The 23,488-nt window shown below is 43.4% G+C and overlaps 1 protein-coding gene across 2 annotated transcripts in view; it reads left to right on the top strand.

The window, feature by feature from the left end:
* Nucleotides 1-3,195: 3,195 nt before the first annotated feature.
* LOC144508484 (nuclear factor of activated T-cells, cytoplasmic 2-like) overlaps nt 3,196-23,488 on the top strand; it is a 133,181-nt gene continuing 112,888 nt past the window's right edge. For both annotated transcript variants that reach the window (XM_078236448.1, XM_078236447.1), the window contains exons 1-3: nt 3,196-3,546; nt 8,035-9,064; nt 16,597-16,759. In XM_078236448.1, coding sequence (XP_078092574.1) covers nt 3,444-3,546; nt 8,035-9,064; nt 16,597-16,759 — 1,296 coding nt within the window. In that variant the 5' untranslated portion in view covers nt 3,196-3,443. The remainder of the gene's footprint in view (nt 3,547-8,034; nt 9,065-16,596; nt 16,760-23,488) is intronic.

Genomic DNA, 23,488 nt, shown 5'->3' on the forward strand with positions numbered 1-23,488 from the left:
AGTTCATTTATAAATCAGTTTTGCCTCATCTTATTGAGCATCTCTCGCTCAATGATCAAATATTTTCAACTGAAGGATGAGTTGAATGCCGCGAGAGCTTTCTTAAATGAGCTTGAAATTTCATTGACACCCTGCCTTGTAACAATATCATCTGTGATGGCCCCTACTTCATAAAGTACAGTACTGATTTGATCCTTATGATCCTTCTTGTGTAAACCTGAAACTGCTCTGTATCGGAAGAATCATTTTCTGCTGTTGTCCCCGATCTGAGCCTGTTGCGTGCCCTCAGCGCTTTGCAACAGTTCTGGAAGTGGCAATAATTTAACTCTTTGCTTACCTTAAGCTCTGAATCTGTTGCTGCTGCAGTAGTCTGGCATGTAGTTTGTGACCTTTATCACTGCTGTCTAGATTCTGGGGGTGGGACTTTGCGACCTCGCTCTTCCCAAAACCGTAAAATCCCACCCGAGGTCAACGGAACTTTCCCTGGTCCGCCCCTCGCCCGCTCCGATTCCTGTGGCGGGCAGGATGGTAAAATTCAGGCCAAGATCTGTGCTTGCATCTGCAGCACCCACAATGCTCTTTTCTCAGGTGAATTGTCAATCTTATTTCTTTGCGTGTTGAACTGTGATTGATTAGCAAAGGGCATCAACTCAACTTGCATGGTCCACGTTTGCAGCATGTGTGTCACATGAGCCTGAGACAATGTTTGGCATCATAACTTGTCGATGGTCAAAGCTTCCTGTGTACGTACAGCATGCTTTCGCTAGCACCTTTCCAGGGGGTGCTGTGCGGGTTGCACCCGAGGCTGGCCCAGAAGCACGCATTGGTTATTTTGAAGGCCCTTGATGTCCCTATTCCTACTCCAGTAGTGCCGTGAGACCAGGTTTTGTGGCTACATGTGACCCTGTTGGAAAGTACAAACAGGGAACCTGCCCTAAAAGCCTTTGCTTTGATTCCAGGCAATCGGTGAGAGTGGCCCACACAGATTTATCTGTCTCCACGGGACAATACCTGGACTCTCCCTAACAGGACAATTTAAATTAGACCTCACCATATGGAGGATTACACGGTAAAGCTCACAACATAGCCGAGAAAGTCAACATCAGAGCGTTCATTTTATACCATTTGCAATATTGAGTTGAATGAAATACATTGTTCTTATCAATAGCTGGTGGCTAAAATCAGGAAGTTATTAGCTGTACACTGGGGTCAATTTGATGAAAAAGCGTAAACAGGCGTGAAGTGGCTGCTGTGCTAAGACATGTTTGTTTGGGCGCCTGGTTTTCGCTTGTAGCCTTGGTGCTAACTGCTGTTTACCATAATTTGAAGTTGTCTGGAAGAACTAAAACAAACACCTGCAAGTTTGGCTCTCAAAGCACTGGCTCAAAGCAATTTTTCTGGAGAAGTATAATGTTGGCTCCTCACACTCTCTACCACAGAAAATGTGAAGCGCACCGGCTGAGACACACCTGTCTGTTTCAGGATGGCACAGGGATCCAGGGAGAAGGCTCAAGGACTCAGGGAAAAGGCTGAGAAATCCAGGGAGAAGACTCAATGACCATGGAGAAGGCTCAGGGATCCAGGGGGAAGGCCAAGAAATCCAGGGAGAAGACTCAGGGATGCAGGAAGAAGGCTCAAGGATCCAGGGAGAAGGATCAGGGGTCTAGGGAGAAGGATCAGGGGTCCAGGGAGAAGGCTCAAGGATCCAGGGTGAAGGCGGAGGGATCCAGAGAGAAGGATTAGGGGTCCAGGGAGAAGACTCACAGACATGACACTAGAGATCCTAGTAGGCAAAGAGGAATGTTCCAGACCCACAATAGGAATGGTGTCCTCTTTGCTCTCTTTCCTGCTGTTGTTGGTGTTATTCCATCTGGCATCATATCCTTCTCCAAGTCCTCTTCCAACCAAGGAGGATACCAGTAAGATGCCCGTAACCACACACACTTTCTCCTGGTGACTTCTCTAAGGGAAAACAGCACAAACACTCTTTCATTGAAGTCCTCAGAATTTTCAAAATAAACTTTGATAGAGTGTCGGTGGAGTCTTCCTAAACTGACCCCTAAAGACACCCATGCGTTTCAAACCACCTCTTCAAAGCAGCAAGCAGACACCTGAGCTGAATATGATTTTAAGTAACTTACAGAATCCTCAGCAACAAATTGTTTACTCTTACTCAGCTGGTTGCTGTGAAGAGTTTGCGTTAATGCAAGCATTGGCCACCAAAATGTTATGCAACCTCTTTAATCGGCTCCCAGCCCTTGAAGATCCTCAAATAGCCATTTCCAGTATTTCCTTTAACAAGGTGGCATCTTGTGCTAAATGAGGCCTAAACTTAAATGCTGGCTTTGGCAGCATGAGACACCAGCTTGGCCCCTTCAAGGCTCTTTGACACTTGAGGATCTAGGGGAAATCACCCTTTATACTGCGGTTCAATGAATCCAAACTGAAAATTCAGTTTTTATTTAAATCCATTATATTTATTTTTGCTAACAGAATCCTTTCAGGTGATTTAAAAAAAAATCATAGCTACATCTCAAAGTGCAGTTCATCACAATTATCTCAATGCTTTAAGTTGTTCAGGTAGGAAATTATTTTGCTTTCGTACCAAACAACACATTTGGCAATGTCAACCAGAGGGTATATTGAGAAGCACTGTGTAGTTCAGTGCTTAACAACAATGTGGCTGTTCTTTACACGCCAATACTATAATTGTACATGTTAGCCTTAAACAAATCACCTTCAATACATATGTGCAGCAAACAGGAAAAACTCTTAACAGGAACTGACTAGGTTATATTTAGATGGTGTTAATAGCTTACAGTGGTTGCTGAAAACCAGTGATATTATGTTTAAGTTCCACCTGTACACATTGTCAGTGATATAACTTCATTTTTTACACCTATTTATTATGTGTCCATTTCCCAACGTAAAAATATTTACATAACACAACTTTCAAGTTCAAGTGCGGAAACTCATTCTTAGATATTTAGTGTTTCCACTGTTTATTTTTAAGTTGAGCTCCTGCTGCCGTCTATCATTAAGAGGCGTGTTCCACCGACACTGACTGAGTGAGTTGGGTGCCTGAGTTCAAAGGACACGCCTGTTTTCTGCACGTTGTAGTTGTAACAGGAAGCAGCTATTGTTGAACTTGTCAATTCGAGAGTGGTGTCATTGAGCCACCCAGGGAAAGACTTGCAGCTGAAATTTGCCCAGCACTTTGTAGTAGCTTTTATTGTTTTGGGTTTGCAGCCAGCTAGTTCTTCATTGGCTGTGCAGCCTTCCTCCGCCACCCGGTACTTTGACAACAAAATCTGATGAGTTGAAAAGACACCTGGTTCATTTCTTTGTGCAGTGAGAAAGATACAGAACCAGTTGAAGTACTTTTGCTCCGTGAAACCCCGTGTTCAAAACGAAGGTGGTGAAAGTCTCACAAGTGGAGACAGATGAGCTTCATTTACAATGTACCAGACCAGCAGGTCGACTCAGAAGAATTTGATTTTTCGGTACTTTTTGATAATAGTCACGATGAAGACTTTGCCACAAAAGGTTTGTAAGCAATTTTATTTTGTCATCAAAAAGTATCATTTTTAAAGAGCTTAGTTTCGCAGTGCGAATTCGAATATTATAATTGTGACATGAGGCACATGTGTCTCTGACCTACTTGTTTAAGAAAGGCTTTAAAAATCAGTTACAGACTTGTAAAAATAACATTTCTTTCACTTTTTCACATTGAAACTTTGTGAGTACAGACTTTGATGAGCAGTAATTAGACTATTAGGAGTTTAATCATGCTAAGAAATACAGCTAAGAAATACAGGGTGGCATGGTAGCACAGTGGTTAGCACTGCTGCTTCACGGCTCCAGGGACCTGGGTTCGATTCCCGGCTTGGGTCACTGTCTGTGGAGTTTGCACATTCTCCTTGTGCCTGCGTGGGTTTCCTCCAGGTGCAGTCCAAAGATGTGCGGGTTAGGTTGGTTGGCCATGCTAAAATTGCCCTTAGTGTCCTGGGATGCGTAGGTTAGAGGGATTAGTGGGTAAATATGTAGGGATATGGGGGTAGGGCCTGGGTGGGATTGTGATCAGTGCAGACTCAATGGGCCGAATGACCTCTTTCTGTGCTGTAGGATTTCTAAGATAGCTAACCTAAAAACTTGACTCAAGAACAGCTTATTCCTTCAGACTTTTGAAAGGACCTACCTTATATTAAGTTGATCTTTCTCTACATCCTAGCTGTGACATTCTGCACCCTCTCCTTTCCTTCTCTATGTACGGTATGCTTTGTATCGCGCACAAGAAACAATACTTTCCATTGTATACTTATACATGTGACAATAATAAAGCAAATCAAATCAAATCAAAAAGGTGGTCACAACTTATTTATATCAAGCAACTTGCAGTTAAAGTAAATTGATTCTAGCTTAGTACTACGTTGAGTAAAAATGGCGCTAGAATGTGGTTCTACGACTGTACTCACATTGCACTAAAGCAATCGTGTATTATCGGTATTGATGCAACATTTCTTTCAGAATGCGCTGTCTTGTTTAGCATAGTTCCTCACTGATGAATACAGGCTGTACAGCAATGGGAGCTGAGTTTCATAATGGTCAGCAGCATTGGTTTTCACTTCTGGGAATAGATAAGTTTGAATCTCAAGTTTGAGATTGAAGGTTGCACGTGGTTACTGTCTCTGAGCTTTGCTTATTTCATCAACTGGCCGTTGAGGACTGCTCTGAGTGGAAGCAAATCTGAAACACAAAGTTGGTCAATTGAACGGATGCTATTTGTAGCACGGAATTGTTCATGGTTGAATGATATTAATTGCAGGCGGTGGAGTCTTTTTTGTGTTGTCATCAGGCCAGGGAAGAGTATTTTTCACAAAGGTTATTTGCTTCCTCAGGAGAGTTGATGAGAGAGAGAGTGCATGACCCAGTAATAGAGGGTATAATGAGCTGACTATCCATTTTGTGCTCAATACTTCATACTGTTAAATTTGTATTAAGCAAGTATGAAGGTAGATAGTGGAGCTACTCTTCCATAACTGCTTCACACTTCCGATTAACGGATAAGTTTTCTGCAACCAAATATCATTATGAAACAAAACCCATGGATGTGGTGAAATACTTCTTGGAAATATGGGAGTTCAAAATAAATGACAGCACAATTTCTGACTTGATTTATGTAAATCTGAAATCCTGCGTGTAATTAACTTTAAAGAGTTAAAGAGCAGCAGAGATTTCCATTCAAATGTAAATATTATCTATTAGGAACAAGATTTAATGTGCAGATATTCCATTGACTGTACTGCAAGACATTTTGTTTATTTGTAACTATTTGGCAGAAATATAAAATCAGAACTGGTGCTGGTTATGACAAAAATACATGATTGCTATTGTAGAAGTAATGGTAAATCGATCGTACACCAAACTTTTCCTTATTTTATTGCCTGGTAGCATTTTAATAGAAAAATGTGAATATCCCTGTAATATATTTTGAAAGAATGTGTTTCCCCTGACCTCCAATATTCTTCCTTTGACCTCAACACTTATCATGCTGAGTTGCAATTCCCTGGGTGCCAGTCATATCAAAATTAGATGGTTGTTGTTAATGTGTGAGCTAAAACATTGAACACTGGCAGACTATTTGACTGTATGGGCATCACAACTCAATTTTGTTTGTAGCCAATGTCATAAGCTTGCAAGGTCCAGGTGAGGCCAGCTTTAATGTCCTTCCTACCTGTGCTCAGGAAGACTAAGGTTAACTAACTCAACATAGGCCAATGACTGATATTGGAACCTTCCTAGTTTCTAGTTCAGTGTCACATTTGTCTGCTTCTAACAGGAATCCCTGTATAGAGATCAGATGCGGAATTTACCCTCCTCCCTGTTAGGTTTAGGTTTTTAAAAAATGTGTTCCTGGGATGTGAGCATCACTGAGAAGGCTACTATTTGTTGCCCCATCCTAATTGCCCGTGTGAAGGTGGTGATAGAACCCCCTTCTGGAACTGCTGCAGTCTATGTAAAGCAGGAACACCCACAGTGTCGTTAGGATGGAAGTGCTAGACTTTTTGACCCAGTGACAGTGAAGGAACAGTAATGTAGGCCGGTATTTTACAACCTCGCTCGGGCGAGGCTCGTAAAATCCTGCCTGAGGCCAATGGAGAATTCCGTTCTGCAAGCCGTACCCACCCCAATTCCAGGGCAGGCGTGGCAATAAAATAAAAAATTAGGATGGTGTGTAGCTTGGAGTATCAGTTGTGCCTTTAGCACTGACCTAGCTGAGATCAGCTAAAAGAAATGGACAACTGACCTGCCATCTCTTTGTGCAGTGCAGCAGTAAACAGCTTAAGCTTTACATTTTAAGCATCTTTTATTTAGGATTTTAATGTGCATGCTTTAAAAAACCCATTACATTGTTAGAAGAGGCTATAATAACAGCAGTATCTTATCACATCAACACCAGTGCATGAGATGCGTATAAAGCATTCAGCGTAATCACACATAAAATAAACAGAAGGGCAAATAAGATAGTATCTGATCTGGATTTTTTTTCTAGTTTTGTTTCCCTATTTCCCACTTATTTTAGTCAGTTTAAATAATAGCTTCACATCCTGGAAAAAGTCTTGTCAAATTTGAAGATTTCTGTATTGATCATCAAAAATATGGCATTATGTTTTAAAACTACGTTGGGCTAATCTAGGTATAAGTTGGCTCAGTGACTCAAAGACAAAAATAAAGAGGCTCAATTTTGTGGTCAGCAGTGAAACATTAATACTTGCTGCTGACCTGGAAGTTCAATTTAGGAAATCTGGTCAGCATGGACGAGTTGGGCCGAAGGGCCTGTTTCTGTGCTGTATATCTCTAAGATTTTATGACTCTATAAGCTGTCCGCAAAGATCTCGGTGGTGTTAATTTGCATCTGCCACCAAGTCAAGGAGATCTCCAAACATCCTGCAACAAGTATGCCATCAATTAGGGTAAGCAGCCAATCACACTGAAGAATGCTCACAGACAGCACACCAGGAAGTAAAATAAGCCAATTATCTTCTAATTTTTATAAACTTTGTAGGGAGAGAAGTAAGGATTGGGAATTACACATTAGAAGCTGAAATATCACAAACAAACATTACAAATTGTTGGCCCAGGTCTTCTAGTCTCCGGATTGTTGGAGACCAGGGTCGGAATTCTCCAACCTTGCCTGCGGCTGGAATTATCCTGTCCCGCTGCTGTGAATGGAAATGTGGCTGAACGCCAAATTCTCTGTTCTCGCTGACAGCAGTAGTGGGGTAGACGAGACCGGAGAATTCCAGTCATGTTCAGCATTGCTGAAGGAGCTTGGATAAGAAGTCTTGGCCAGAAATGTGGAGCTACTGTGAGGCACAGAAAAGTAGACGTTGATTGCCGCTTCTCGGAAGATTTGGGCCATTATATTAAACTATCACATTTCTCTCTCATATTGGAGAAGCTGACATTCCATAAAATGTAAAATTAGTTTTCCAGGACAAAGAGGTTGTTCAGCAGTAGTTATGGCATAGTGCACCATTAAAAGCACAATAGTACCTCTTTAAGATGATTTTCAGGGATTGGTACTGGGGGAAAAAGCAGGAAAGTTCCTATCAGATCAATCAATGATTGTCAAAGATTGTCACCTGTGGGGACTTCAACAACGTACTCCGTGGGGGAGCAGATAATTGCTGACAGAAACTTCTGGATTTCCGCATTTAACTGTTCATGTACAGAAAACTTCCATTGCTGACAGTTTCACTTTATTACAACTGCAAAATCTGGGCCATCATTTCAGTATAAGGGTGGTTAGCTCCCTTCCCTATGAACTTTCAGCTCTACTTCAATTCTCAGAATCCAAATTGGTGCAACATTCTTCTAAGGTTCAGATTAGGTTTCGTTTACACCTTCCAGGTTGTAGACAGGCCTAAGAGTATCAGGGTGCTAATTGACAGTTTGAAAAATATGGATACCGCTACCCACTTACAGATTTATGAACTTGCAAAACATTAACATGATGTTCCTTTCTTTCAGAGGCAGAAAATGTTGCTGCTTCTCACAAAGGCATTGTTCCTCCTTCTGGGATTGTTTATCCAACAATGGATGTCTCCCACTATGGATCTCAGTCATGTAGCTCCATGGCATCTGCAGTACTGACTGGAGAACATATGAGTGAATATGGCCAAATGGAAAACAGAGATTTCAAGTACTATCTGGAAGCTACAAAGCCCCCTGTGTCATCTGGAGTCGAAAGCCCAAGAATCGAGATCACGCCGTCACCTGGACTGTTCCACATAACTCCACATGCAGTCAGCTGCGGAGAGCAAGCATATCATCCTCCCACTACGGTTCCTCGAGTTACTTTGCCTGTGCCAGGCTCAGAAAGCATCGTATACAGAGACCCACTCAGTCCAGCCAGTAGTGGCTCGTCCACAAGTTGGCATTCCTTTGTGTCTCATGAGTCAAGCTGTTCCCATTATGGCATGTCCCCTCAGACGTCTCCATTAACATCTCCATGCGTCTCACCAAAGAATGGCTCTGAAGAATATCAAGGTCAGGGTGCTCACCATTCTCCGAGAACATCACCCGTCAACTCCCCATCAACCCATGTTGAAAATTGGCAGGGTGCAAGGTCACCGTCCCCAACCCCCCGCCCTTCCTCGAGGTCATCATCACCCTGTGGAAAGAGGAGGCATTCCTGCGACCGTTCAAGAACTCCCTCGCCACAGGCTTCACCAAGAGTTATCTCAAGAGATGAACCCAATTTGCACCAATTTTCAAATTCTGCAAGTCTTGCCGACGCTATGAGCACTCTCACCACCGATTCCAACAATGACTTGGGTGAATTGCTTCCAATAAAGGCCCGGATCATGGATCTTACTCCACCATCCTCCCTTAAAACTGACATGTGTAAAGATGAAAAACTTGGCAGCTTTTCCACACTGAATTTTGCCGAGTTTTCAGTGCCTTGTCAGGATGTGAAGAAAGATGTCTATAGTATTGATCCAGTTTTTCTGATGCCTCCTCATCCATTTCATTGGCCAAAACCCAAACCTCCCTGCAAGTAAGTTTTATTTTATATTCTGTCCTGACTTCAACAAAACAAATAGAAAGGGTTATGTAATTTGGGTTCTAACTAAAATCTTAACAACTGGTGCTCCCGTTTCCTCCCACAACCCAAAGATGTGCAGGTTAGGTAGATTGACCATACTAAATTGCCCCTTAGTGTACCAAGATGTGTTGGTTAGCGGGGTAAATGTGTGTGACTACGGGGATAGGGTGGGGGAAAAGGACCTGGGTAAGGTACTCTGTCACAGAGAGTTGGTGGGCCGAGTGGCATCCTTCTGCACTGTAGGGATTCTATGATTCTATGAACTGCTAGATTTCTATTGATCTTTTATTGCAATCATAGAGAAGATTCCATAAGTCCATATACCAGTTCAGTTCGTGCATGTGACAACAATTAAAAGCTTTACTTTGTAGCATTTCTTGAATCTCATATTGAAGAACAAGTCCCATAATTAAAAAGGGGCGGCACGGTTGCACAGTGGTTAGCACTGCTGCCTCACAGCGCTAGAGACTCGGGTTCAATTCCTGGCTTGGATCACTGTGTGGAGTCTGCAGGTTCTCCCCGTATCTGCGTGGGTTTCCTCTTGTTTCCTCCCACAGTCTGAAAGATGTGCTGGTTAGGTGCATTGGCCGTGCTAAATTCTCCCTCAGTGTACTCGAAGAGGCACCAGAGTGTGGCGACTGGGGATTTTCACAGTAACTTCATTGCAGTGTTAATGTAAGCCTACTTGTGACACTAATAAGTAAGCTTAAATTTAAAGAAATGGAGGTGAGGGGCGGCTAATTATCATTTAATGATGGATAAATGCCACCCTCACACATCCAGATGGATTGATAAAAGGATGGACTAACAAAATTCTTATCTTTAACTAGTTTGTACCAGTGAGTAACAGACACAATAAAAGTGCTATAATAAAGGCAAAATACTGCAGACGCTGGAATCCGAAACAAAAACAGAAAATGCTGGAGAAACTCAGCAAGTCTGAAAGCATCTGTGGAGAGGGAATAGAGCCAACATTTCAAGTCTGGATACCCTTTGTCAGAGCTGACAGTTGCTAACAGTGCTCACTCACTTGGTATAACCAGCTGATCTTGCCCAGATCTTTATTGTGACAGTAACCTGATCATATCAGTCTGTCTACAGCACCTCATCTGGCATTAACATTGATGGCGACACGTCAGTGAGCATTCATGTAAAGCCGCAGTCAGTTCAGTCTGTTCATTTTTAAAAGTCCCAACTTTGATAGAATAACAAGTCCACTGTTCCTGGCGCATGATCTCAATGTTTCATTTTGGTGATTTTTGATGGTTAAGTGCAAAACATATTGTCATTCTGCAGAAAAAAAAGTCAATCAATTAAAACACAAGTAGAATATCATTGGAAAAGTCAGATTTCTGAGAGAACATTGTAACAGTTTGTTGCTCGATTCTAAAATAACCTTTAGATTCCATTTTACACTTCTTTCAACTCAGCACATTAAAAAATTAATTGAACAGAGCTTGGCTTATGATCACCAAGAGCTGACACTTCAACTGATCAATCATTACAGGTATCCCATGTAATGCGAACAGTCTTTATTACAGAATGCTTAGAGAACGAGCTCATAGTGAGGGTCATTCACTGCAGCTCCAGACTAGACATGACTTCAGTGCTCCATTATAACAAGGACAAAACTTGACAAGCAATAAAAATAGAAAATGCTGGAAGTATTCAGCAGGTCTGGCAGCATCTGTGGGGGGAGAGACAGATTTAACTCCGAGTTGTGATGTAATCTCCTCAGAAGTGGGCTAAGTTCTGGCCTGAATTGGCAGCTATTGCTGTGGCTCCCTTTTATGAATGGTCTTAAAAAACATTAGAGAAGTTTCACCTTCAAACTTGTCAGGAGGAATGGAAAGTTGGGACCTGGGTTAGGGTAGGGAAATGTTGGCTATTAAAATTTCACCGCTGTTAGATAGATTTTAGTTGTCCCAAACTTTCATTTTCTTTTTCATCAAATGAAACCATTTCAGTGCTGCCGACCCCGTTAAAGTTTATTTATTAGTCACAAGTAAGGCTGCAATAAAGTTACTGTGAAATTCCACGAGTCACCACACTCTGGCGCCTATTCGGGTCAATGCAACTAACCAGCACGTCTTTCAGACTGTGAGAGGAAACCGGAGCACCCAGAGGAAACCCATGCAGACACGGGAAGAACGTGCAAACTCCACACAGACAGTGACCCAAGCCGGGAATCGAATCCGGGTCCCTAGCGCTGTGAGGCTGCAGTGCTAACCACTGTGCCACCAGTTCCCGCCAAGACGCAGCTGGCCAGCTCCTGTCACGGTGAAAATCTCAGGTAGTCAGAGGATGAGCTCCTAACCAGCTCCCCAATGACATGCCCAATTAACAAGGTAGCCCACTTCGCTTTTCTGTCTACCTCCCTACTGTTACCACCACACCCCACCTCCGACCAGCCCCCCCAACAGTGGAAAAGTTGTGAGAGGTGGTGGTGAGTTAGGTGTTGTCAGTGTACATGTGAAAACTAACGCTATGCCTTTGGATGATGTCACCAAGGGTCACTGTGTAGATAAAAAAATAGGAGGGAATCAAGTCTAGAGCCTTGGAGGACATGAGAACAGAGAGAGCCATTCTAAGCGATTCAGTGGCTACAATTAGAAAGGTAAGAATCGGGCAGCATGGTGGCACAGTTGCACAGCACTGCTGCCTCATTGCACCAGGGATCCGGGTTCGATTCCCTCCTTGGGTCACTGTCTGTGTGGAGTTTGCACGTTCTCCCTGTGTCTGCGTGGGTTTCCTCCGGGTGCTCCGGTTTTCTCCCACAGTCCAAAGATTAGATGTATTGGCCATGCTAAATTGCCCCCTAGCGTCAGGGGGACAAGCAGGGTAAATGCATGGGGTCATGGGGATAGGGCCTGGGTGGGATTGCGGTTGGTGCAAAGTTGATGGGCCGAATGGCCTCTTTCCGCACTGTATGATTCTATGAATAGAACCAGGTGAGAGCAGTCCCACCCAGCTGGATGTCAGTGGAGAGCTGTTGGAAGAGGCTTGGTGTAGTCTGCTGTGTTGCAGACAGATTGAGAAGGCTGAGGAGAGAAAGTTTACCTTTGTCACAGTCATAAAGGATATCAATTATGACCCTGATAAAAGCCATTTTGTACTGTGGCAGAGGTGAAAACCTGATTGGAGAGATTCAGACATGGATTTCCGGGAAAGATGAGAACGAATTTGGGAAGCAACATACTCAAGGGGAAAAAGACGTTGGCGAAGGAATAGAAGTTTGTAAAGACAGAGGGCTTAAAATAAGTTTTTTTGTGCGGAGAGAGATGATGGCATTTAAACAGAAAAGGGATACCTGAAGAGAGAGAACCTTCACAATGTCGACTCATGTGGAGACCAGGAGGGAATGTTGGATGATGAGCAAGTTAGTGGGAACAAGATTGAGGGAACAGGAAGTGAGTCTGGAAACATAGAAACTAGAAGCAGGAGTAGGCCAATCAGCCCTTCGAGCCTGCTCCGCCATTCATTTTGATCATGGCTGATCATCGAATTCAATATCCTGATCCCCCCTTCCCCCCAATAATGGATATGATGAGCTCAGAGAGGGCAAGAAACAAAACAGCTAACTAAAGGTTTTAGTTTTGCAAAAGTGTTTAAATGTAGAAATTTAAAATCATCTATTATTTGTAAAGACTCAAATCTCCATAAGATAATTTGATTCAAAAGAAATATAAGGAATTTAAACTTAAAGGATTTCAAAATACTTTTGGGATTCAGTATTGGCCAAAGTGTTTTTTTTTTAAATGCTGGTTTTAAAATTTAAGAATTTTAAGAGGGAAGAACGATTGGTGTACAGAGCCATTGAAGCAATTTTTAAAATATTTCCAACGTGTGGAAATCTTTCATGCAGCATTTTTCTTTCTGTTGCTTTTGCTGACATGGTAATTCATGATTTTTTTTGAACAATGCAAATATGGGCAAGTAATTCAGTTACTGAGCCTGTTAGTCTTCACATTCCATGGCTGGTCCCACCACAACGTTTAAAGGTTTGAAAATTTCAGTATTTTCCAATTCAGTGAGTAAGTCATTTGCAAATTGCTAATCACTTTTATCTCCAACCTTCCCCACCCACCTATGCTAAAGGGATGAAGGCAGACAATAGCTGTATTTGTAGCGTTTGCATAAGTATTCATTTATTTAAATTGTGGAAATGCACAAAGTTCACAAGAGTGTTGAGTGACACGGATGTATGCTTCCAGTGAGAAGCACCCACGCTGATAACCTGCGTTGCATTTTGTTTGAAGACTGAGCTTCAATTTTTTTTGAAGTGACGGATCATCAAAAGTATTCATGCAGTTTGTATTCGAGGGCTCAAACATTGGCATTATGGGGTTACAACATTTGTCAGTTATGGCTCCATGGTTGCACTCTCATCTCTGAGTCAGCTGATCGTCGGTTCAAGATGCACACCGGAGACTTGAGCACATAAGCTTGGCTGACACTCCAGTGCAGTACTGAGGGAGTGCCGCACCGTTGAAGCAACCATCTGTCAGAGAGACATTAAATCCTAATCAGGTGACACAATTTGTTGAAAAGCAGGGGAAATTTTCTGGCCAACTTATTCCTCACCCAGCACCTAAAATTGTTTACCTGCTCATTTATATCCTTGCTGATTGTGGGAGTTTGCTGTGCAGAATTTGGTTGTTGTGTTTCCTACATTTCCTATATCGATGAGGTCTCAACTGGAATATTCTGTTCAATTTTGCAAGTCAAGGCATTAGTGAGAATGCAGAGGAGATTAATTCAAATGTTACCAGGGATGAGGCACTTCAGTTATGCAGAGACTGGGGGAAGGTGAGCTGGTTCTTGTTAGAGCAGCAAGGGTTATGAGGAGACTTCCTCTCTCGTTTTGATAGAGTAAATGACAGAGGAACAGTTTCCAGTCGCAGATGTGTCAGTAATCAGGGGAAACAAATTCAGGATGAATAGTAAAAAAAGATGACAGAAAGGAAAACATTTGCTGCGATGAGTTGTTCTGATTTAGAATGCACCGCATGAAAGAATGGTGGAAGTAAATTCAGTAATAACTCTCCAAAGAGAACTGGATAAATACTTGGAAGGGGAAAAAATGTACATGGCTATGGGGAAAGAGTAGAAGAATGAGACTAATTGGATAGTTCTTATAAATACCAGCTCAGGTATGATGAGATCCTTCTGTACTGTGACATTCAAAATTCTATGATTTAGACCTGGCCAATATCCAGGTCTGGACTGACAAGTGGCAAGTAACAATTGCACCATACAAATGCCAGACAATGACCATCCCCAACAAAGTAAGGATCTAACCATCACCCCTTCATACTCAGTGGTATTACCTTGGCTGAATCCCCCACTATCAACATCTTGTAGGTTACCATTGACCAGAAACTGAACTGGACTAGCCATATACATATTGTGGCTATGAGAGCAAGTCAAATGCTGGGAATCCTGTGGTGGGTAACTCACCTCCTGACTCCTCAAAGCTTGTCCACCATCTACAAGGCACAAGTCAGGAGTGGGATGATATACTCTCCACTTGCCTGGATGAGTGCAGCTCCAACAACACTCAAGAAGCTTGACACTATCCGGGACAAAGCAGCCCACTTCATTGCTACCTCTTCTAAAACATTCAATTCCTCCACACCGACAAATAGTGGTAGGCGTGCGTACCACCTATAAGATACACTGCAGGAACTCATCACCCTTAGGCAGCATCTTCCAAACCCACGACCACTACCATCTAGAAGGACAAGGGTAGCAGACCACCTGGAGTTTCCCGTCCAAGTTACTCACCATCCTGGCTTAGAAATATATCACCGTTCCTTGACTGTCGCTGGGTCAAAATCCTGAAACTCCCTCCCTAACAGCACTGTGGGTGTACTTACACCTCAGGGACCGCAGCGATTCAAGAAGGCAGCTCACCATCACCTTCTCAAGGGCAACCAGGGATGGGCAATAAATGCTGGCCAAGCCAGCAAAGTCCACATCCCATAAGTGAATTAAAAAAGTAATTGATTACAGTTCAAAAGTAATTCATCATACATGATCCACTTAGGCATGTTCTGACACCATGCAAAGCATTCTATAAATATTGCATAAAAATTTAAATGATCAGATTCTGTAATTGCAAACTTACAGTAAAAAATACATCGCTTGCGTTTGGACCCCGGAAGTTCGAGTTCTGCATATTAATGAGAATGAAATTCATTGACAAGTGTGGAAATATTAAGAGGTGCCCAATATCCACCTCCTCACATAGAAGCTTGATCATTGTACACGTTAAAGTTAATGTCAACACTAATTGTGTGCATTATTCATGCAGATCCCTAAAATTTTGGCCAAAGCCCTAAGATGACATTGTCAGGACCTGGCACCGGTCAAAGAATATCTCTCAAGAGTTTTTTGCTAGTGCCTCACATTGTGAAGTAGATGGAGAAGTGAGTTTGAAAAGAGAAATGATGGAATGCTGAACAGGAAGTATTCGAACAAAAAATATTGTTTTAGTGTGATGTTTGAATGGATACAATGAAGAAGGAAGATGTTTTAACATCAGATCACATTTCCTCCAGCATATGACTAATGCAAACTACACACATCACAGTTTAGAGATATCAGAAGAATATGACCTAATCTTGTGACAAACAATGTGGGTCTGGGTCGGCGATTGGGAGGCCGGCGACTGGTGGGGGAGGTGGGAGGGAGAATGTTTGTCAACCATCTGGGGTATTGGTGCACAAGCCCCTCTGGGATTAGGCCCCTCCCCCAACCTCCGGCGTAAATCACATGACAGACTCCGTGATGCACAGAGTGCCGTAAATTCATTCCACTAAACGCGCCAAAAAAAAAAGGGCGGGAAAACTCCCATATTCCCGTCTGTTGGGCACTTCATTTGTTTTTGGAAAATCATGCCCGAACATGTTTCAATTTCTGGGACAACCTCCTAGTAATTTGGAATACTGGATTTTCTTGCCTGATTTTCCAATTCACAGAAACTGACCCCAATCTGTCTCACTTCCACCTGGCCTTTACTTCTGGCTCCATCCCTTCTCTGTCTCCCATACTGCCCAGCTACACAAATCCCCTGCCCCATTTCCCAGATGACTTTGCCATACCACACCACATTTTCCGCGCTATGCTTCAAACAGCAAAAGCAAGGCAATACTCCTCCAGTACTGAGAGAGGCCAAAGTTTTGTGCTGTACCTGCTCCCTGGGTTATGGAGTAGTCTCTCCTGTAGGTTGTTAGGAGGAGGCATAGAAGCAGAAGCAAGAATCTTCAGAGGGCATTGGGAAAATTAGAATGGAAAAGAACCTCATAGCATGAAACTTGTTATATATAGCCAAAGGACAGGATGAGATCGAGCCAGGAATACTCAAAGAAGAACTCAGCAAAGCTTCCTATGTATTGTGTAACTACTGAAACATATATTGTGTTTGATAAGTCACAACTAATTATAAAAGTAAGTCCTATTACTTTATTGTTTTGTTACAGCATCCCTTCTCTCCCTCCTTTGGAGTGGCAGCTGCCAAGCCGATCAGGATCATATGAATTGAAGATTGAGATACAGCCTAAGCCTCACCATCGGGCGCACTATGAAACAGAAGGCAGCCGGGGGGCAGTTAAAGCACCGAGTGGTGGCCATCCTGTGGTCCAGGTAACCCATTTAATTATGATAGATGATTTCACTTATTACTAGGAGCAAGGGGCGGCATGGTGGCACAGTGGTGAGCACGGCTGCCTCACAGCGCCAGGGACCTGGGTTTGATTCCCGGCTTGGGTCACTGTCTGTGCAGAGTCTGCACATTCTCCCCGTGTCTCCGTGGGTTTCCTCTGGCTGCTCCGGTTTCATCTCACAGTCCAAAAGACATGCTGATTAGGTGCAGTGGCCATGATAAATTCTCCCTCAGTGTACCTGAACAGGTGCCGGAGTGTGGCAACTAGGGGATTTTCTTAGTGACGTCATTGCAGTGTTAATGTAAGCCTACTTGTGACACCAATAAATAAACTTTAAGCTTAGAATTTCTTGTCCAAGCACAACATCTGGAAGACTTTAGACCCGAGCAATACTTCAGCCCTACGATTTTTATTTTTATTTCATTCCTCAAGATTAATCTTTTTTGCAAGACCAGGGTATCTTTAAAGTAAATTGTAATCGATGATTTTCCTCTTTCTGATTTATACATATAGTCCGTCATTCAGAGTTTTGTACTTTGTTTGCTTCTGAGAATATTCACGTGCATTTGTATCAGAGAAATCTTGACTCCTGAAGCACAGACAGGTTTCACTTATTTTAAAACATTGGGAGGTGATTTCCATCAGCTGAAAAACATGAGGTGGGCAGTTAATTATTGAGGGAGGGGCAAGACTTTCACTGCCCTCGAGGGCATCCAAGTGTGCAGAGGGGCCTTTAAATGGGTGCAGATTATACCCACCTGAAACATTGATTGTAGGACCCCATTCGAACACATTCCACTCATTTGTAACAGGCAATGAGCAGCCTAAGATGCAACCCTTATCAGGGCCATTTTGGAAGAGGTTGAGACATGCTTTTGAGCCAGAATATTGATGGGCCGTGACAGCTCACTCGAATTATGCTGATGCTGGCTCCAGGCGATCAATGTAGCAACACCACAGACTACACAAATCTTTCTGGGCGGAAGTTGAAAATTCCTCCAATGCCTTGTGGTCTATTTCAAACACCTACCCTGTACTAATGTGTCTCTTGGAAGCTTTTGATGCGGGTCTTTTACTGTGTTGTAAGCATAGTACAGTGTTTAAAAAAAAACACCGGAATCATTGGAGTAAATCTTACCTCATGTTAACATTTTTGAATAGCCTGTAATTCTGCCACTCTTTTTCTTGAAATAGCTTGTTTAGAATTTCAGGTTGGGGGTTAGAGCTATTCACAGATTCAGCTTCATCTGACATCTATTAATGCTTCAAAACTCCAGATTCAGCCAGGCATGTCTCAGATTTTAGTATCCAAAATTTTGGTATCCAATTCCACCCAATAGGGCGGCACGATGGCACAGTGGTTAGCACTGTTGCCTCACAGCACCAGGGACCCAAGTTTGATTCCCAGCTTGGATCACTGTCTGTGTGGAGTTTGCACATTCTCCCTGTGTCTGCTTTCGGGTGCTCTGGTTTCCTCCCACAGTCTGAAAGATGTGCTAGTTAGGTGCATTGGCCATGCTAAATTCTCCCTCAGTGTCCCCGAACAGGTGCCGGAATTTTGAGACTAGGGGATTTTGACAGTAACTTCATCGCAACGTGAATGTAAGCCTATTTGTGACTAGTAAATAAACTTTAAATTCAGAGTCCTGGCTAAAGTGGATAGGGAAAAGACTGTGCTGTTTGGCGACCTGGTTAGAGACAGTAAGCTGTGAAGATTCATTTCTCGCTCTTTGCTCTCCCGCTCTTCAGTGAAAGCATGTGCTTATTGCACCTACAGGACACCGGTATGATCACTTCTGAGATTTACTAGCAAATTAGATCGTACTGTAGACTCAGATTAGCTAAAGCTGTCGGGGAGTGCAGCCCACCAGGTGTATGTTAATAATATCTGGCCCTCAAATTTAATCTGATCTCCCACTGCACATATTGCTTTGGCTAAAATCCCCTTATTGCTTTTCCAAGAAACTTCTAGTCATTAATGTTGCGTGAATGTATCGATTCTTGTTCACAACATTTCCTAAGACACTACTTCAACTAATCCCTAAATATGAAATGGTCTAAAACAAAAATTTTCTCTATCCCAGAAAGTTCCAATGGTTCTTTGGTCTACATGCCGCCGATTTTTGCATAGTATTTGATTGCCCTCATTTTTTTTTAACTTGTGGGCTGCACATGAGCTGGGTTCACATCCTTCGATTGAGATCTGTGGTTTTTTTTTCATCTTGATGCTTCTTCCTCTATTTTTTAGACCTGGCCCAAAGTCGCAACATTTTGCAACTGTAAAGCATGCACACTCTTGAACAATCGAGTATTTGCGTAAAGGAACTAAAATCAATATGATCACTCCCCTTGCACATGTTTAACATTACAGTTAGTTCTTAGGAAACTGGTATTGCTCAAATTTAAGATGCAGGAAGAGAAGTATTACTTTAGTACCCATCGCATGTTGAGATGGGGAATGGGCGGCAACATGTCTCACATTTCCTGATAGTGTAATGCTAGTGTGGCTCAGACACTTGTATTTATGTAGCGTTGTGGTGAGGGGGAGGGAAGTTAAATCTACGTGACGAGAGAGGAAGTTATTTGTGAAAGGACAGTGAAACAAGTTTGGCGATGTGTTCAGGAGAAAAAGCATGTGTAAACATTCAAATGTACCCACAAGGAATGATATGCAAAGCGATTTGGAAATGAAGTACATTCATGTAGATTTTATTAACAAATAACTCTCTTTCAAATGTTTGCCTTATCGGTGGTTGTTTAGCAGCTATCAGGGGGAAAAAATCAGCACAGGACTTATCATAAGATCTTACAAAGTTCAGTTTTTGTTGATTAAGCAGCAAAAAAACCTTCCCTTAGTCCAAATAGCTATGTGACACTTAAGTTCGTTTTTTAAAAATTGCAACAGCTACTAGCATTATGTCAAGTATTTAATATGTCACAGTATGCTAAGCTATTTCATAGGAGCAGAATGAGCAAGAACCTGACATTGAGTCAAAAAGGAGAGAATGGGACAGATGATCAAGATCTTAGTAAAAGAGATAACTTTTAAGAAAAGTCTTACGGGAGGGGAAAGAGGTGGAGAGGTTTAAGGAGTAAATTTGAGAACTTAAAACCAAAATGGCTGAAGACATGACCTAGAATATGTGTGGACGCCTTGTGAGATATTGAAATCTACAACATTCTTCATAATGCAGAAGGAGGCCGTTCGCCCCATTGAGTCTGCACTGACTCTCCAAAAGAGCACCTTACCCAAGCCCACATCCTCAACCTTGTCCCCTATAACCCCATGCATTTCCCAAGGCTAATCCACTAACCTACACATCTTTGGACACTAAGGGGCAATTTAGCATGGCCAGTCCATCTAACCTGCACATGTTTGGACTGTGGAAAGAAACTGGAGCACCTGGAGGAAACCCTCGCAGACACGGGGGAATGTGCAAACTCCACACAGACAATGACCCAAGGCTGGAATCGAACCAGGGTCCCTGGCGCTGTGAGGTAGCAGTGCCACCATGCTGCACATTCTTAGCTTCTGACTTGAAGCTAAGTCTGTAAGCAACTTAGTTCAGCTGCCAATCAAAAGCATATTTAGAAATAGTTGCGACAGGTTTGTTTCTTCCTCCACCCTACAAAGAACATTCTTACCAATGGTATCCACCAATTCCTTCAATGCTTAAATTAACTGAACCAAGCAGTGAGTGAATAAAGGTCACCTTTGTGTATGGGTGTGAGGTAGATCTATTTTCAATTTTTTTGCCGCTTGTTTGTTTTACTTATATTTTTGAGCCTGCTTTTCTGATCATTTTCTCCCCCCTTCAGTTTTTCTCTCTTTCTCAGTGTGTGGAGTATCTTGCCTCCACTCAGTGTCATGGTTACAATTGGGAAGTTATCCTCTGGTTGAATCTGTGTCTCATTGTAGGTGACGTAAGAGGGGCGACGATGGCCTTATTGGTATTATCGCTAGACTATTAATCCAGGAACTCAGCTAATGTTCTGGGAATGAGGGTTCGAATCCCACAATGGCAAATGGTGGAATTTGAATTCAATAAAATAATACGTGGAATTGAAAGTCAATGATGGCCATGAAACGATTGTCAGGAAAAAAACCCATCTGCTTCATTAATGTCCTTTAGGGAAGAATATCTGCCGTCCTTACCCGGTCTGGCCTACATGTGATCCAGAGCCACAGCAATGTGGTTGACTCTCAACTGCCCTCCAGGGGCAACTAGGCATGGGCAATAAATGCTGGCCAGCCAGTGATGCCCATGTCCCACGAATTAATTAAAAAAGTTATCAGATGACCACATTTTGTGTCGCAAAGCCATATTAAGAGAGTCAATTTTATTTAAATCTTGTTCTAGTTATAATCAATGTGGCTTAAGCAGCATAAAACCTCATTATTCCCTTGTCTCACGTTAGCTTTTTATTCGTAGAATTAGAAAATGCATACTGTTAACCCATTTCATGAAAAGTTGGAGTCAGACAAGAAACTAGAAGCTATTATTCTTGGATTTCAAAAAGTCAGCTAAGAAGTTGTCTTTGGCCTTGCGCTATAGGTGGGTCTGAAATACCTTTTATTAAGTGCAGATGTTTGCTCCAATATAATTAATTTGTTCAAAGGATACTTATTGACATATGACATGGGAAAATGACTCCTTTAAAGCTGTGTGCGTATGATTGCCAATACTGGAGTTATATTACAGAAACCACCCACATTAGAAAAAGGCCACCGAGAATGAAAGAGCATGATTCTCTCAAACAAATTCAAAGTGTCGAATTTGCATGAAAATTGGGGTAAATCATGCTTTTTTTTCAATGGGAGTTCAGACATGAATCTCCCACACTGTTCACTAGCGTAAATCGTGCAAAAAATCAATGGACGGGTCCGATTCCCACTGGAGAGGTCGGGAGCATAGTGTTGAGTGGGCCACTGCGCATGTGCTGATCTGTCAGCAGGTGCCTGCGCAGTGGCCCCTGTGTGCCAGCTTCCCGTTTGCTGGCCAGTTCAATCGCTGACTAGCCCTGCAACCCCCGTAAGGCCAGCCCTCCACCACCCACAGCGCACCCTCTACCACCCACCCCGCAAACCCCCCCTCCCCTCCACAGCCTAATCACTGGCTCCCAATCATGCCTGGGCCCAGCCCCACCTTCCCCCCCCCCAATCCCAGCCCGCCTCGATCACTGTCCACACCCGCACACCCCCCCCCCCCCCCACCCCTGCAGCCGTGATCACTGGCCTCCCTCCCTCTGCTCCTGATCCCAAAGAGTGGCAGCGGGATTCCCCATCCCCACTGATCACCCGCATCAGACCCCATCCCCTTGGCACTGCGCCATGCCCGATGGTAGCACAGTGGTTAGCACTGCGGCCTCACAGCTCCAGGGTCCCGGGTTCGATTCTCAGCTCGGGTCACTGTCTGTGTGGAGTTTGCACATTCTCCTCGTGTCTGCGTGGGTTTCCTCCGGGTGCTCCGGTTTCCTCCCACAGTCCAAAGATGTGCGGGTTCGGTTGATTGGCCAGGTTAAAAAAAATTGCCCCTTAGAGTCCTGGGATGCATAGGTTAGAGGGATTAGCGGGTAAAATATGTGGGGGTAGGGCCTGGGTGGGATTGTGGTCGGTGCAGACTCGATGGGCCGAATGGCCTCCTTCTGCACTGTAGGGTTTCTATAATTTCTATTTCTATGCTCCCTGGGCACTGGCACTTTGCCCCTTGGGCACATTCTATCTTATAGAATGTAAATGCAAAATTCACACCTTGGATGGGATTTTTCACCTCTCCCATGGCTTGTTTTGTGGTGGCAGAAGCAGCCCACCATTGGCCAACGGCAGGACTGAATCGAACTGACGGCAAGGGTTCACCGTCGACAGGACAAGAAAATCCCATCAGTGGAAATGGCTGGAAAATTTCAGCCCTTATCCTTTGAACCTCTAATCCGTAAGTCAAAACCCTATATGTGCTGTTGCCCATTGTTACCAACTTGCCCAGGTAAACATCTATTTGCAATGTTGCTAGGCTCATAAACATATCAAAAGCATTAGTTCCATTAGCATAACTCAATTGTCCCTTCCTTAAGCATCTTACATATTTTAAAAAATGCATAACTAAGAGAGAACATTCAAATTTATTGGATTTTCTTGATAATTTCATGTCGTTATTACTTTTCCTGACACTTTGGGTCCTACTTTACCATTTTGATTCTAAGTGCTGGGTGGACTTGAAACTGTGAGTGTTTCAGATCCGACTTTTAGATCTCAGTTGCCCCCATATGCACTCTGCCTGAAAAAATATCAGCAAATCCGAATCGCGTTGCACAAGCCTGTGGGCGGGGCTTAACACGCCCAAAACCCTGCAGCTCTGATCGGCGCCTCCAACTACGCATGCGCAGTATAAAAATGATAGAATGCTGCTCCCCTGTCACATCACTCCCAGGCCGGATAGTGCCTCCCCCTGGCCCCAACAGACATTGCCCCCCCCAACATTACTGACCCCCTTATCTCCCCACCCCCTCTGCCACCCAGACTGATCGTGGGCCCCTCCCACCCTTCCCCTTCATTGATCTCAGGCAGGGTGGCAGCAGACCTCCCCTTCCCCCCCCCCACCGATCTCAAGCAGAGAGCCGTTGGACCCACCTTCCCCGCTCTCACCAATCTCAAGCAGAGCTCGGCACTTACCTCCTCACTAACTGGAGCGCCCAAATCGGACTTTTGTGG

The sequence above is a fragment of the Mustelus asterias genome, chromosome 20 (genome assembly GCF_964213995.1).
Source record: "Mustelus asterias chromosome 20, sMusAst1.hap1.1, whole genome shotgun sequence".
NCBI lineage: Eukaryota > Metazoa > Chordata > Chondrichthyes > Carcharhiniformes > Triakidae > Mustelus > Mustelus asterias.